The sequence below is a fragment of the Canis lupus genome, chromosome 24, assembly GCF_048164855.1.
Source record: "Canis lupus baileyi chromosome 24, mCanLup2.hap1, whole genome shotgun sequence".
Classification (NCBI taxonomy): Eukaryota; Metazoa; Chordata; class Mammalia; order Carnivora; family Canidae; genus Canis; species Canis lupus.
The window spans coordinates 25,662,016-25,679,023 of record NC_132861.1 but is presented as its reverse complement, the minus strand read 5'-3'; the positions used below and the strand labels follow the sequence as shown (position 1 = coordinate 25,679,023).

General features: G+C 39.4%; 1 protein-coding gene across 1 annotated transcript; it reads left to right on the top strand.

Moving 5' to 3' along the window:
- Positions 1-11,124: 11,124 nt before the first annotated feature.
- On the top strand, positions 11,125-13,773 carry HMGB2 (high mobility group box 2). The gene is made up of 5 exons (XM_072795994.1): positions 11,125-11,292; positions 11,831-11,999; positions 12,263-12,408; positions 12,489-12,663; positions 13,230-13,773. The coding sequence occupies exons 2-5, from the start codon at positions 11,850-11,852 to the stop codon at positions 13,389-13,391; spliced, it is 633 nt and encodes a 210-aa protein (XP_072652095.1). The 5' UTR covers positions 11,125-11,292; positions 11,831-11,849; the 3' UTR covers positions 13,392-13,773.
- The last annotated feature ends 3,235 nt before the right edge of the window (positions 13,774-17,008 follow it).

Here is a 17,008-nt window from a genome sequence, read left to right as displayed (position 1 = left end):
ATACCTGTTTAACGGTAGTAGTAGGAATTTATTTTTCTGATGTAATAAGGCTGAGGGAAGATTGCTATTGGTATCACTTCAGTAGTTCAACAATGTCAGGGGTGGCATCTATGATTTTCTTGCCTTTTCCTCATGCTAATCAGAGTAGCATTCTCATGATTGGTTTAAACTAGCAGTATCAATACCCTATTTGTAATCAAGATTTTTTTAAAGGAAGAAGAAAATGGTTATTGGGTAGGCAATTAACAGGGTTATCTACAATGGTCTAGATTTAAGAAAAATGACAGAAGAAGGAATAGAACAAGATCATGCTACCTAAAATTCTTGAAACAGGATGGAGATTTGACTTACTGATCATAATGGCAGTTTAAAAATAATTCTATCTTTGTAAACCTACAAAATAATATGTTCAGGTATTAATTAAATTAAAAAATTCACTCAGTAAATATTTGAACCTATGCCATATATATAGCAGTGTGCTAGGTCCTATGAGAGATATAAAACATTGATACTTGTTCCCCATCTTCAAGAAACTTCTAAACAATTCTTTTTATGATACTTTCTACATTATAAAGCTCTTTCAGAGGCATTATTTCTTTTGAAATTATGACAATGTGCAAAGAAAGTTTTTATTTGATGAAAAAATTAAGAGTAGTAGGCCTTTTAGACTCCTGCCTATACCTCCCTGGCTTTTACCACTTCTCAGGCAGATTTCTAGCTGCCAGGACTTGCATCTCTTTTCTCCCAAGCAGGGAGGCAGCCCTTTCCCTTTGTGGTCAGGGCAATTTACAAATGCCTGAGAATTATTAACTTCCCATCTCAGCAGCCCTTACCAAATGACTGATGGGATTTATTATATAGGTATCCCAGCCCTCTTGCCCCTGAGGTGGATACTTTGAGGTGTGTGTTTCATACCATTTCCCACAGTTTTCCCATGGGATTATGCTCCAGTCATTACCAATGTGGCTGCTGGCTTGATAAGGTACCCTTTATTTATTGCCTTCCCTTCTTTGTCTTATTTTCCCACCTCCTACTGGTGTTTCCTGAATCCTCCAGATAAACTACCTGCACTCAAATCCTTGTCTCAGGATTATAGTGGGCATTTCCCCCAGGTTATTTCCCCAATACCCACGCCTTAGCTAAAATGCTTAGTTCAATGAGTGGGCACATGATTCAAGCCAAGCCAGTTGGAATCCTTCCCAGGTAATTTTGTTCAGTCTGAAACAGGGAGAAAGGAGCTCTCTTCCCTCTTTTTTTTTTTTCTCCTCCCCATCATTGTATTTTCAGAATTGTGCCTGGCATAAAGTAGAGTCTTGCTAAATACTTGTTGGATATTTAATAAATACAATTCCTGTAATTTCTTTGCTGCCAACTGTATGTATGATCAGATGTTACTTTTAAGACAAATGAAATACCCTTATTGTAGTAGATCATAATGTTACAGCATGGTATAGCAGTTGAGAGCACGGACTCGGGAGCTGGACTACCTGAGATTTAAGTTCTGCCAGTTGCCAATTTTTGGGCTCTGCTGGTTATATCCACTGTCTCCCAGCTCCTCTACCATCTCCTCTGTATCATATGGGTACTGGAGTGGTAAAAATCATTTCCCAGACTCACTTGCCGGTGGTCTCCAGTTCCATTCTGCTAATGGATTAAAAGGCAGGAGGAGGATGGAAGGCATTTTTCCTTTCTTTGGGATCCAGCAGCTTCAGGAACACGGAGCTCCTCTACTCTGGCTCCAGGAGTGGGAAGCACGGGGACCATTTGAAGGCTGCTGGCTTCTTGCAAAGGAGGTAGCAGTAATAGTTCTAATAATGCAATATTAAGTTCCAAAAGCCTCCAAACCACAGTACTTGTGGGTTTTGGGTAATACTAGTTTCTCTTTTGTTCCTCTAGTGTTAGGATACTGGCTCTGTTTGCAGTTGCCTTTGGATTATGCCTTCCTCCTTTTTGCTCCTCCAGCCATTCTATAAAGATTCCCTCAACAATAAAGGTAATATTACCTCTGAAATACCTAAAGTATTTTTCCTTACTGGATACTGACTGATAATGTGGCCTTGGGCAAGTACCTTTTTGCCTCGGTTACTTCCTCTATGAGATGAAGATAGATAATAACAGAATATCTATCTTATTGACATTATTAGGATTAAATGAATTAATGTTTTTAGAGTACTTAGAAAGTGCCTGGCACAAAGCAGACACTATGTTTGCTAAAGAAATGGTATTGTGTATTGTATTCTATTGTTAAATATATATGGTATTAGACATTGAGTTTATGAAATCTAATATCCCTCTCCATATATCACTTTGAGCCACCAGCCCCATGATCTTCCCTTGTCATTACTGCTTATCATTATCACTTCCCTACCTATGATCTCTGTGCTCTGTCTTCTTTGCTCATCTTTCCTGTCATTAAATCGGTATGCATGTTTTTCAGTGTCTCTTTTTCTCATTTGCTTTAGACATAATAGAGACATTGGAGGCTCATAGGTTTAAGTGTTCTTATGAAGTCATTGTATTGTAGAAAGTGAAGTGGTGAGAGGGGTATGCAAGGTGGGAAGCAGCACTGGCAGTGGAAGACTAGTACTAGAACATGAAGATATATCCTGAATCTTGAGTGGGATGTCTGAGGCCTTGTACCAGAAATGCTTGAGAAAACAGATTCTTTTGCTTAAATCTTGTCCACATTAAAACTATTTTACATGTGTATGGGGGATTCCTGGGTGGCTCGGAGGTTTAGCGCCTGACTTTGGCCCAGGGCATGATCCTGGAGTCCAGGGATCTAGTCCCGCGTCGGGCTCCCAGCATGGAGCCTGCTTCTCCTCCTGCCTGTCTCTCTGCCTGTCTCTCTCTCAATCTCTCTCTCTATCATGAATAATAGTAATGAAAAATGTGTATGAAGTTATTTCATTGGCTACTATTTAGGGATTTGAGAATAGCCTTGTTTTTTATTTCATACTCAACAAGAAAAGCAGACTCAGATTTTAAGATTACATTTACTCCATTTCCAAGATCGTTGAGACCAAACCCCCCAGAAAGCAAAACAAAATAAATGTGGTAATCAGACCTAGAGGCTACTGTATAGTCAGAATATTGCTGTGTCTATACAAATGTTGGATCATTGTCCAGAGAACGGGTTATAGAAACTTCTGGAATGATCGTTGAAGTTCTCCACAAACTGAGGTCACTTCAATTTTTACTGTCCTAGAAACTTTCAGCTTCTCCTACTAGGCACATATTATATATAGGTATTCTCACTTACCCTAAGTTTGTTACACCACTTCACTTTTAGGAAAGACATTAGTATCTGTTTTCACTGACCAAAAGAAACCCAAAGAGGAGTTTTGCTTTACAGAAAAAGCCATTACTATACCATAAGCCTTTCATAAAAGTATAGTGGTAAAACTTGAATTTTTGGAAAGTAGGGATATTTTTTCCTGTGTGCCTTTTCAACTTATGAAAGGTTTCATAGAAATGTTTTACTTTTGGATAATACGGGAAACCTGTACTTCTTTTTCTTTATTAATTAGTTCAATATTCAACTATGCGTAAGTACATTTTTTAGTCAAATTAGAATTCTAGGCTTTAAATTTAGATGGATATTTGTAAGAGCACATCTGAAAATCTCCTATTGCTTTTGAATATCTATCTATCTATCTATCTATCTATCTATCTATCTATCTATCTATCTATCATCTATCTATCTATCTATTATCTATGTATCTTAAAGTAGGCTCCATGACCAAACTGGGGGGCTTGAACTCACGACCCTGAGATCAAAACCTGAGCTGAAATCAGGAGATGGACACTTAGCTGACTGAGCTGTCCAGGTGCACCTGGAACATATTTTTAAATACAATCAAACTTCTAAGCATAGTAACAAAATTAGAGGACAAAGTTATGCCATCTTTATATTCATGTTAATATTTACATCAGAATTTGAAATTTTTAGTCATTACCAAACCAAACCAAGTAAACTACAAATTTACTTTAACTGAATACAAAGTAGATAATTTGAAAAGAATCTACAAATGAATTATTTTCCTGTTGTATGAAAGCAATAGATATTTAGCCAAATATGGGCCAAACTAGCAATGCTATTACAATTCAAGAGCTGCTGACACTCTTAACTACCATTTCTTAAAATAGAAAAGGAGTATTCATTTCCTTTCAAGTGATCCTTATACTTTCATATTGTATTCTGCAGCTCTCATTGTTAAAGTCTAAATTGTTGAACATTTTGATACAGAGCTCTGTAAATGGAATAATAAATCACTGGCCTTAAAAATACAGCCTTATTAAGATAAAATGTACAGTTATTTCATCTATTATGAGTGTGCAGTTTAATGATTTTTTTGGTTAATTTATATAGTTGTGCAACCACAATCCACTTTAGAACATTTTCATTTCCTAAAGAAGTTCCATCATGCTTCTACCTCAAGGCCCTGCTTAAGGCTTGCTTCCACGTTAAGCCCTAGGCCAACACTCTTTACCCTTGAGTCTATATATTTGCCTTTTCTAGAAATGTCATGGAGATGGAATCATGTAATATGTTGTCTTTTGTGTCTGGCTTCTTTCACTTAGCATGCTTTTAAGGTTCATCCATTTTATAGCTTTTATCAGTGTTTATTTTTTCCTCCTCCACTCCTTTTTATTAATAGATAGTATTCTAGTGTATGGATATACCACATTTTTGTTTATTTAATTATCAGCCAGTGGACATTTGGATTGTTTCTAGTTTTTTATAAACTGCCAAACTATTTTATATAGTAACTGTACTTATTTTACATTCCCACCAGTAATGAATGAATGTTCCATTTTCTCTATGTCTCCACTAACACTTGATGTTTTTTGTCTAACTAAAGCCATCCTAGTGGGTATGAAGTGGTAATCTTACCGTGGTTTTAATTTGTATTTCCCTAATGATTAATAATATTAAACATATTTCATATGCTTAGTAGCCATTCATCATTGTCTTTTTTAGCATAGACTAATTTAGGACCTGTGTTCCTAAAGGGTGAGTTTTTGCACATACATACATATATATATCTCATATATACTTATATATATATAAACATATCTATGTAACTAGTACCCCCAAATACAGCATGCTAGGCATATGATTTAATTACTAACTTTTAGCACTTTCTGAATGACGGAAGACCCTTATTCTTCTTACTATTTATGTTGTTATATATTCTACTTATACATGTTCTAAAAACCCGTAAGATAGGGATGTCTGGGTGGCTCAGCGGTTTAGCGCTTCAGCCCAGGGAGTGATCCTGGAGTCCTGAGATTGAGTCCCACATTGGGCTCCCTGCATGGAGCCTGCATCTCCCTCTGCTTGTGTCTCTGCCTCTCTCTCTCTGTCTCTCTCATGAATAAATAAGTAAAATCTTAAAAAAAAAAAAAAAAAAAACAACAACCATAAGACATTATTATTATTGCGGTTTTAAACAAGTAATGGTAATAGTCATTTTAAATTTACATAATTACTCTTGCTTGGGTTTTTTTTTTCCCTCCTGAGGATTTAGGATCATTTTCCTTAATCAGGACTGCTGGCAATGACCTCTTTCAGTTTTGTTTGTCCAAAAACATCTTTATTTTGCCTTAATCTTGAAAGCTTTTCCCCTGGATATAAAACCTAAGGTTAGCATTTTTGTTTTTGTTTCTTTAGCAATTTAAAGATGTCATTCTCTAGTCTTGGATTTCATGGTTCTGTTGAAGGGTCAGCACCCACTTACTGCTTTTTAAATTTTGCTATGTCTTTTTTCTCTGGTCCTTTTAAGATTTTCTCTGTCTTTAGTTTTCAAATTTTTTATTCTGATGTGCTCCAGCTGATATCTTACAATAGAGAGGATGTGGCATTTCCTCTATTAGACAGAATCAACCCCTGTAATAAGTAGAAGGATATGGAATTATCTTAATCCAATGGAGGAATGAGTTGTATGTATTCAGGCTGGGCTGTAAAGTTTTAGTAAGACCCAGTTTACCTCTGGCTCATTCCTGTTCTGTAGACATTGTTTCATGGGCTTTTGATTGAGGGCTTGGTGGTCTGTCTCTGTCTCCTTAGACCAAAAACACTAGAAAATTCATTTCTGCTTTTTGATGGTTTTGAGCTTGTCTCTTTACATTACCACCTACATAGCTTCAAAAAAAGTGGGAAATATCTCTGGGAAGAGACCGGTCTTTATGTTTGTGATAGACCTTCTCCCTCCAGACAGACTCTTGTCCCCTAAGCACTATGAAACCTTGGGAGATTTTGCTTTGTTTTTAGAACCTTCTGGTACAATCTTCTAGCCTTCTATACCATTTCAGAATTCAGCTCATGTAGGTGGAAAAATAAATTATTATGTATATTTATGGGTCCTTTAGTTTCCAACTGATTTTGCTAACCCCACACAATTGCCAAAAGCTTGCTGGATTGATCTCTTTCCCTTAGTAAAAGTCCTTCTATCTGGGACAAGGTCTGATTGAGCCTCAGTTCCACATCTAAAATATATAAATTCTTCTCAAAAAATCATCAGCACACCTAGGACAGACAGCATACCTGTCTGGAATTTTAGTTTGGATTATCTTCTGATTGCTTCCATAGATCTACAATGTATTTAAAAACATGATTTTTGCAGCTTGTTCTTTTAAAACATGATTTTTGCAGCTTGTCCTTTTTTTTTTTTTCCTGATTGTGGCAGTGAAGGCTTTTAGAAAGTAAGTAACTTTTTGGTGGACATTTAGTTCAAATTTATTCATAAAAATAGTAAATGGTTATTCTGAAGAAAACAGACTACCTTTGTCTTACCATTTTTCATTGAAAATCCTAGCAGTAGAATTAAAGGTTTTTGTTTTTTCTTAACCTGCATTTTCATTTCTTCAGAAATATATTGTTGAACTACATCATTAAATTGAATCTCTGAAGTCTATGTACAGTTAGGCCTCAGATCCACTGGTGTCCCCAGAAGTGGATGTGCCTGTTTGATAATACTCTTAGTATGCTTATCCTTCCCCTCTCACTCCTTTAAAAACAACCTAAAAATATTAAATTTCAATATAAGACTAATCTTTGAGAAACTAATATGTATGCAGGATAGTGGTTTTCAGTTTTTTACATTAACTAGGCAACTTGAAAGAACAAGACTAACCTTAGAGAATACTTATATTGTAGCTAACTATATTAATAACAAAATAGTAGGAAAAAATTATTGAGTTTATTATTTATTGCTTTGTATGTGGGGGAGGGAATTTACAAAAAAAAAAAAAGGAAAAAAGGATATGTAATACTCTCTTTTATCAAGGTTTTCCAATCTGGTTTGATGATCACATTACAAAAAAAATCCAAACTTTTAAGGATAACTGAATGAGAAAAATGATAGAAATTTCAATAGTTAGCACAACTCAGATCATTTCTACACAATCCTGTTAGATTGACATCATAGATAAATTCCAGTTTATCTACAGAATAGCTATTTATACATATAGGATTTGGGACCTACTTTGGAAGCAACTTCAGTCTTACTCAGAATTACCTTATTACTAAATGTTTACATTGCTACAATTTGTGAGAAGCTGAACTGAGGCAAAGTTTGGCAAATAAAATTCTATAATGGTATCATTATAGAAGGAGGATCCTTTGGTTAAATCATTTTACTAGAAGACTAAGATGACTAATATTTTACTAGAAGACTAAGATGACTGAGTAATATTTTGTAATCTATAGTTTAGTCTATATGATTTATTATATTTGAATAGCTATAAACTCTTTAACAAATACTGTTTTGAAATAACTAGGCTCACAATTAATTGGCATTTTTATAACCAAAGGATTTCCTAGAACTTGAGTTCTTTTCAACAATACCTAACAATAGCAAAGTTGAAATATTTCCCACATTATGAACACATCCACAGAATTATAGAATCATATAGTTTACAAGCTGAATGGTAACTTAGTGATTATCCCCCACACCTCATTTTATAGTTTGTCAATCAAAAGCCTAGAAATGTTAAGTGTACTTCAAAATCACAGGCCCTTGCTGGATTTTAATTTATTTTTAAAGATTTGTTTATTTTAGAGAGAAAGCACAAGTGAGTAGGAAGAAGGGCAGGGGGAGAGAATCCTCAAGTGGACAACCTCCCCCCTCCCCAGGGCAGAGCCAGACACAGGGCCCAATCCCAGGACCCTGAAATAATAACCTGAGCCAAAACCAAGAATCGATGTTCAACCATCTGCACCACGCAGATGCCTCTTAATTTATACATTCTTTATAAAGAACATAAATACCTTCCTTTTCATTATCTTTTAGGAAGATGCATCATACTAATGATAAATTTGGAAAATTATTTTTAGGATATATGAAATTAGTATGTTCCTGAAAAGAAATGGCTTTAAAGTTGAATTTTAGAAAACAGTCTTATTTTTCCATTTATAGTCATAATAATAGAAACAAGGGAAAGACTTTTAGGGGTGCCTGGGTAGCTCAATCAGTTGAGCATCTGACTCTTGAGCATCCAACTCTTGATTTTGGCCCAGGTCATGATCTCACTGCCCTGGGATAGAGCCCATGTTAGGTACATTGCTCATTAGGGAGTCTGCATGAGGATTCTCTCTTCCTCTCTCCTTTACCCTCTGCTCCTACCCCCTGCTTGGTCTCTCTCTCTCTCTCTCAAGTAAATAAATAAATCTTAAAAAAAAAAAAGATCTTTAGTATTATATCATTATAGGACATTTTAGTTTTCTGATAAAGTCCTAACAGTATGCCAGGTAATTCATAATAGTGAACCAAACCTCTTGTGTATTTAACCCATTTTTACAGAACCACATTTGGGACTAGACTTTTTTGTCTGTGTTACCTGATTCTGTATATAGTTTTTTTATTTAAAAAAAAATTTTTTTTTAAAGGGAGATTCGGGCAGCCCGGGTGGCTCAGCGGTTTGGTGCTGCCTTCAGCCCAGGGCATGATCCTGCAGAGCCTGGATCGAGTCCCATGTCGGGCTCCCTGCATGGAGCCTGCTTCTCCCTCTGCCTGTGTCTCTGCCTCTCTTTCTCTCTGTGTCTCTCATGAATGAATAAATAAAAAAATCTTTATTTAAAAAAATAAATAAAAAGGGGGATTCTGTAACCAGAATTGTCTAGATCTCACTTAAAATTTATTTATTACTTCACTGTGTTTTTTGATGTTACTTCTAGGCCAGGAGGTACAGCCTAAACTGAAGTTTTAGCATCCAAGGTAAAAGCAGATTAAATACAGAAATGTTTTCCTGTTTTCCACAGTGATGGAATAAAGAATGGAAATTGGTGTGGAAAGGGTTGGTTCCTTCTGAGGGCTGTGAGGGAAGATTCCAGGACTTTTCTCCTCACCTTGTAGATGGCTAACTTCTCCCTGTATCTTTTCACGTTGTCTAACCTCTGCCTTTCTCTCTGTCCAAATTCCCCTATAAATTTTATAAGGACCAGTCATTGTATGAGGGGCCTACCCAACCCCCTCTGACTTCATCTTAACTGATTACATCTGCAGTGACCCTATTTTCAAATAAGGCCAGTTACAGCTATGCTATAAAAAGCACATAAAACTCCAGATTGACAAATCATACTACATTATTCAAATGGCAATACACATTATACTTATAAAATTTATTTTTAAATTCAGGGGTATTAATACATGCGCAATGTTGTGCAACCAACATCTATTTCCAAGGAAAATACATTTTTAAAACCTAGTTTTTATTAGTAAATCTAGATAGAGCTGCCGGTTTTGAGTTATTATTGACTATGATTACTGAATACAAACCAAGTAGGTAACGCACAGTCTAACAAATGCCAGTGAATTTACTGAGAAAATAAGAATATTTAAAATCTGTTGAAACTGTCAGTGCTACACCTGGGCTAATAGAAAAAAATAGACCTCGAAACTAAATACAACAAAGAAATAGCATTCTAAGATGTCAGTGAAAGCCACGCTACTTTGGGAAAAGCAGCTCTGTGATGTTGGTAAGCAGTTAAGGTAGCTCTAGTGCTGTCTTACAAGGGTTCTTAACCTGGGCCTGGAGGAGCCTGTAAAGTGCCGCCACACGCACCGGCTAATACAAGCAGTGGGCGGGGGGGCGGAGAGCATTCACTGCTTTTATGAGGGTCTCAGAAGGATCTTTGAATTTAAAAAGTTCTTACATTATCATAAATGAGGGACGGGACACGAGAGCCAGAGGTGGACGGTGGCCAGGACCCCGAATCCTCCGCTGCGCTGGTGCGGGCGGGCCCAGGCCTGCCTCCCGCCCCGCACAGGGGGCGGGGCCAGGGAGACCGTGCCCCCTGCCCCGCCCCTCCGGGAACCCCAGGGCGCCCCTGTTTACCTCCGGGTATCCGACACCCGAGACAAAGGGGGAAGGGAGGGAGGGGCCTTCTGGGGGAAACTCCACGGCGGGAAACGCCTGACTGGAAGATCGTTTTGTAACCCCCACGAGAGGCGGGAACAGCCGCCCTCCCGCGCCCCCCGCGCCCCCTCCCAGGTTCCCCGCACCTCTGGCCTTACTGGGGTTCTATCCCAGCCTCGGCGACAACGGGCGGAGCTGGGCAGTCGGCCATCCAGGCAAGCTCCTCAGCCCCTCTCCATTCGTGACTCTCTGGACGGGACCAAGGCGACTCTGCGGGGTCGCACGGCAGAGGGACTGCGGCCCCAGGAGGAGACAACGCTGCGGGGCCGAGGAGAGCCAGGACCTGGACAGTGGTCGGGAAACGGGTACGGCGGGCTGCTCGTTACCTCAGTACCGGGAAACCGTGCCGCCGCCGGCCCCTCGAGAACCACCCTGTTTCCCCGACTTGGTATTTTTAAATCTGGCGGGGCTTTCCCTTTCAGGCCAGCCACTCCCCCCGTTTACCGCCCCAGCCAGTCACCGTCAGGCCCGCCATTTTTCAAACCCTTTTCCCGCCGCCAATCAGGATCGAGCAGTACATTCCTCTCCTGACCGGTTCTAACGGGTCTGGGAGTTAACGACCTGGGCGACCCACCGAACCTGCTAGGCTGGGGCTGGAGGGGCGGGCCTGCTGAGACACCGACCAATCGGAGGCCTCCCTGGCGACAGGGTGGGGCCTGCGGGAGTTTGAATAATCACCAGAACCAATCAGAGGGGCGGGGGTGTGGCCTGTGGCCCGGCTCGTCAAGTTGCCGTGGCGCGGAGAACTCTGCAAAACAAGAGGCAGAGGATTGCGTTAGCGATAAACCAGTTCACGCCGGAGCCCTGGGAAGGAAGCGTCTCTGCTGGCTCCGGCCTCTCCGCGGGACTCTGAGGAAAAGCCGCCACCAGGCAAGAACCCCGTTTAGCCCCTTCGTGTTCGTGGGCCTGCCGCTTTCCCTTTCCCCATAGCCTTTTAGCCGGGCCGGGCACTGCGGCTCTCGGGGTTCGAGCCGGGGAGCGGAGTCTGAGGGGAGGGCCGGGGAGGGCCGGGGGCTGTGGAGGGCGGGAAGCGGCGTCCGGGCCCGGCTTCAGTCGTTTTTTTGAACGTCGGTCGCGAGGCGACAACTCTTTATCGGGCTGGCGAGGTGGAAGCCGGGAAGACGTTTCTGTCAGGAAACGGGCCTCGACGGCGCGCCCGGCGTTCCTGCCTCAGCCCGGGCCTGGGCGGGCGGCGGCGCTCCGGGGCCTCCGGAGAGACGTGGTGGCCGCGCGTGAGGCGGGCGGGCGGGCGGGCGCCGGGAGGAGGGCGTGTGCGCGCAGGCGGCCGCCGGGCGGGCTGGTGGGGGAGCCGCGGCGCCGGTCGCCTTCCTCGCGAGAGGGGGCGGGCGCGTATTTGGGCGGGAAGCGGGGCCCCGCGGGCGTCCGCCCACCGCTCCTCTCCCACCAGGCCGACGCCGCCCGGCACCATGGGTAAAGGAGACCCCAACAAGCCGCGGGGCAAGATGTCCTCGTACGCCTTCTTCGTGCAGACCTGCCGGGAAGAGCACAAGAAGAAGCACCCGGACTCTTCGGTCAATTTCGCTGAATTCTCCAAGAAATGTTCGGAGAGATGGAAGGTGAGAGCGGAATTCGGGCAGCGCTGAGGGCTTTTCGGATGTGTTTTTCTGGGGCCAGGACCTTAAACACGGAGGTGACTTGTAACCTACCGCGGTGGTGATTCGCCCAGATATTTTGAGTTTGGGGCAGACTACCTGAGGTTTTCGTTTACTTCCAAGACTGCAAAAAGTAAAATGCGGCCCGAAAGGAAGACCTTGATCCCGTTTGGGTGCCTGTGGCTCACATTGCTTACGTACTTTAATACCGCCTCTCATGTCCACAGACCATGTCTGCAAAGGAAAAGTCGAAATTTGAAGATATGGCAAAAAGTGACAAAGCTCGCTATGACAGGGAGATGAAAAATTATGTTCCTCCCAAAGGTGACAAGAAAGGAAAGAAGAAAGATCCCAATGCTCCTAAAAGGCCTCCGTAAGTTCGTCTTCAGATGGGTCAGATTGCCCCTTAATTTTCCATTTAGTTTGTTAACACTGTCGCTCGCTTCTTTTCAGGTCTGCTTTCTTCCTGTTTTGCTCTGAACATCGCCCAAAGATCAAAAGTGAACACCCTGGTTTATCCATCGGGGACACTGCAAAAAAGCTGGGTGAAATGTGGTCTGAACAGTCAGCCAAAGATAAACAACCATATGAACAGAAAGCAGCTAAGCTAAAGGAGAAATATGAAAAGGTACGTTGTCTTCCCTTTTTAAAGCCAAGGTTAAAATGAGACATATTTTCTGAAAAAGACTGTTAGATAATAGGTATCAGCTATGGAGTTAAGTTTAATCTTGTCCTTATGGTTGTCAGCTGTATTTGGAGAGTCTAGTGAAAATTGTACGTTATAAGCTCATTGAAACTTACCTTTGTTTTGACTGAAAGCAGTGTTTGTAGCATTGGTAGATTCCTACATAGACTCTTACAGTTCTGGGTCTGTTACTTTTCAGAAAGGGAAGGCCAAATATTTATTTTGTATTATGTAAATATATTTAAGAAGTGGAGGGGAGTAGATAATGTGAGATAATTGGACATTGATAGTGAAAGTTCTGACATCTACTACAGCCCCATCATTTTATACCATTGACTTTTTAAAGCTGGAGGGAATAAATGCTCTCAAAACTTGAGTTAGATTCTGCATACCTTTTTAGACAGTCATCAGGGTTATTGGTCAATGATCTTAGATTGTTTACAACTTAGTGGTTTTCACAGTTGAGTAATGACACCGGATGCTGATTTTATTTTTCAACAATATTTCAGGATATTGCTGCATATCGCGCCAAGGGCAAAAGTGAAGCGGGAAAGAAGGGCCCTGGCAGGCCAACGGGTTCAAAGAAGAAGAATGAACCAGAGGATGAGGAGGAAGAGGAAGAGGAGGAAGAAGATGAAGATGATGAGGAAGAGGAGGAAGATGAGGAATAAATGGCTATCTTGTAATATGTGTGGAGTGTGCGTGTGTGCTCAGGCAATTGTTTTGCTAAGAATGTGAATTCAAGTGCAGCTCAATATTAGCTTCAGTATAAAAACTGTACAGATTTTTGTATAGCTGATAAGATTCTTTGTAGAGAAAATACTTTTTTAAAAATGCAGGTTGTAGCTTTTTGAGGGGCTACTACATACAGTTAGATTTTAAAGCTTCTGATGTTGAATGTTTCTAAATATTTAATGGTTTTCTTAATTTCTTGACTTGTGTATTGTAGCACAGCAGACTTGTAGGAATTAGTATCAATAGTAAATTTTGGGTTTTTTAGAATGTTGCATTTTGTTTTTTAAAAAAAATTTTGTAATAAAATTATGTATATTATTTCTTTTGTCTTTGTCTTGATATGCTAGGTTAGTTTTCACCCTAAAAATTCTTAGAGTCTGGAGCCATGTCAAGATTTTCTTGTTAATTTCTGCCTAATAGTTCTTAGAGTTGATTGAGTAAAATGTTTGGTTAAAAGTAAAACATGCCCTTATTCTAATTTACAAAGTGTTCTTTAAAAAATAGACCTGGAATTGAATGAACCTCTACAATTGGTGCAGTTTTACAAAGTGAGTAACTTTTTTTTCTTGACATTGCTATTGATTTATTACTAACTTGTCCGTTGGTTTTTTTGTTTTTTTTTTAAACTGACACTATTTTTTGGGAAACTGTCTTTAATAAAAGGCAGAGGAGCTAAAACAAGTACATAACCTAAAAAAAAAACTTAAAAATATCATTAGTAACAGGTTAAATTTTCTGTTGATTGTGAATTAGTTCAAGGTGAATACTAGAATGCATTTTGAGTTAAATCTTTAAAAATGTAGCATTGCTATTAAACTTTAGAATTTTGGATAACCTTAAAGCATTTGAGGTAGTTATTATGGTCTGCCATGACTAAATTTCACTAGGATTTATATTTACTGGGTAAATCATTATTTGAGAAATGCTCCATTGAAGGAGCAATTGCTCCTCTTTGAATTAAGATTACTATTTTGAAGTTATCAGAGGCTTCTAGTGAAAATCGACCTCTGTTGGCCAAGTGATGACAGAACAAATCTATTTGTTGATTGTTTTATACTTAAACTTGATCTGATAATCCTGATTACCTATCAAATTTTAAAATAGTCTTAAACAACCATGGCAGTTTGTTGTCTGTCTTATGCCATATTGGGGTAAGTATGGTTAACTGGGAGTGAGTCAGGTATTAGCATGATTACCAGAATAAAGAATCAAAATCTGCAGACCTCTGATTGCCCTCCTAATCCTATCCCAGTAGTTGCACATTTAAATATGGAGTGTTGCTGATCAAAATGAAAATTTTATTTTAAAAAAAAATTTCTAGTGTTAAGTGGCTGAATAGCGCGAAAAAATTAGGGTAATATGTTTTAGAGACAACCTTGGTCTGAATAACAGTTTCCCAGCTCTATATAAATACTAGCTTTATGAACTTTGATCTTACAGCTTCCCATTTGTAATACAGGGTCAGTACGTGCTTCACAGCTTTTCCATGTTAAAGGAGAATTACAGCTATCCAAAATTGGTGCATAAAGGGATGTTAACTAAGAGTTAGTAAAATTGAAATAGGGCAAAAGTGTTGTTTCCTTAAGGATTTCTAAATCTCGTAAGTTAGACCCCATGAGGCAGACCTATCAGATTTCTTGTCATCTTTTGGGGAGTTTTTGTGATTGCTTAAAATGTTCTTTGTATAGAGCATAACACATCTAAGCTGTGAGAATGACTCATTTCTTTTAATTAAGAACTGCTCTAGAATAAGTTGAGGATTTAGAGTGAATCATCCCATTTAATATTTTCTAAGTGTGGATCAAAATTCAAATCCTTCTGAAAAATTGTATCAGTAAAATTTTAAGACCAGGTAACTTTTCAAGGATTGGGTTCTGTTGGAAAGCACTGAAATGGGAATAAGAATTAGTTTCCAGGGATCCCTGGGTGGTGCAGCGGTTTGGCGCCTGCCTTTGGCCCAGGGCGCGATCCTGGAGACCTGGGATCGAATCCCACGTTGGGCTCCCGGTGCATGGACCCTGCTTCTCTCTCTGCCTGTGTCTCTGCCTCTCTCTCTCTCTCTGTGACTATCATAAATAAATAAAAATTTAAAAAAAAATTAAGTTTCCACCCCAGACCAGCTAGTACATGGAGGTGTTATAAGAACTCTTACTTTAAGAAATAACACATCTTAGTAATATAAAATGTAAAAGAGCTATGTAGTAGATGGTCTATATACTTGATTCCCAACTGCCTGGTTCTCCTAGGAGGCAACCACAATAATTTAGCCTTCAAGAGAGACTTAAGCTTAATATATATATATACACACAACGATCATACATTTTATATGTATTGATTGCTCTTCCCCTTATTCCTATTTTAGAGAATGTTCGATCAGTACTGTACAAAATACTGACACATTTCAATGGCTGCATAGTATCCCATTGGATCGTAATTAGCTCCCTAAAAGTTGTCATTTTTTTTTATGAATAGTATTGCCATGAATATCCTTGTTTGTGATTTCCAAAAAGTCTCTAAAATTTTTTTGTACATTTTAAGATTTGATGATTGTAACTGCTAGAACCTGTACAGTTGACCCTTGGAACAACATGGGAGTTAATGGACACCAAATCCTGCCCTTACAGTTGATATATAATTTCTACTCCCCCAAAACTTTACTAATAGCCTGTTGACTAGAACCTGTATCGTAATATAGTTGATTATAACACATACTTTGCATGTTATATATGTGTTTTATTCTTTTTTAAAGGAAGTCTTTTTTTTTTTTTTTTTTTTAAGATTTTTATATACTCCTGAGAGACACAGAGAGAGGCAGAGACATAGGCAGAGGGAGAAGCTGGCTCCATGCAGGGAGCCCAACGTGGGACTCGATCCCGGGTCTCCAGGATCAGGCCCTGGGGTGAAGGCGGCAGCACTAAACCGCTGAGCCACCCCCCGGGCTGCCCGTTACATTTTATATTGTATTTTTAAAGTAAGAGAAGAGAAAATGTTACTAAGAAAATACATTTACTGTACCGTAAAAAAATCCACATTTAAATGGACAGTGCACAGGTCAAACCTACATTGTTGAAAGGTCAACTGTTCTTGGTATATGCTGGAAACCTCTTATGTTTTGTTAACTAAAGCCTGCCAAAATTGCTCTCGATAGAGGTTGTACTGATACATACTCAACAGCAGTGAATGTTTTAGAGTATCGATTTCCTCATCTCAGCAACATAATAGTTATCAAACTTTTTAATCTTTTTAATCTATTTTAATTTACAAAAACTGGTTCCTACTATTAAGAGTTGAGCATATTTTTAAGGGCCATTTATTTCCTGTGGTCTGTCTCAGGTTTTTGTAATAGTAATCTGTGGAGAGTAAGGGAAGTGACTGTGACAGGCATTGTAAATACTTTTCTCCTTGTCATTTGCCTTTTGACTTTATGATATTTTCTTTATGCGAGAATTTATTTTTATGTAGGCAATTTTATTAATTCTTTAGTGGTTTTGGGAGGCCTTTCCCACCCAAAGATGATAAAAATTATCCACTTTCTTTTAAAAAATGTTATTAT

Coding starts and splice junctions, on each gene's coding strand:
- HMGB2 (XM_072795994.1), top strand. CDS start 11,850: ATGGGTAAAGGAGACCCCAACAAGCCGCGGGGCAAGATGTCCTCGTAC. Junction 12,000..12,262: donor AATGTTCGGAGAGATGGAAG/GTGAGAGCGGAA, acceptor TCATGTCCACAG/ACCATGTCTGCAAAGGAAAA. Junction 12,664..13,229: donor TAAAGGAGAAATATGAAAAG/GTACGTTGTCTT, acceptor ACAATATTTCAG/GATATTGCTGCATATCGCGC.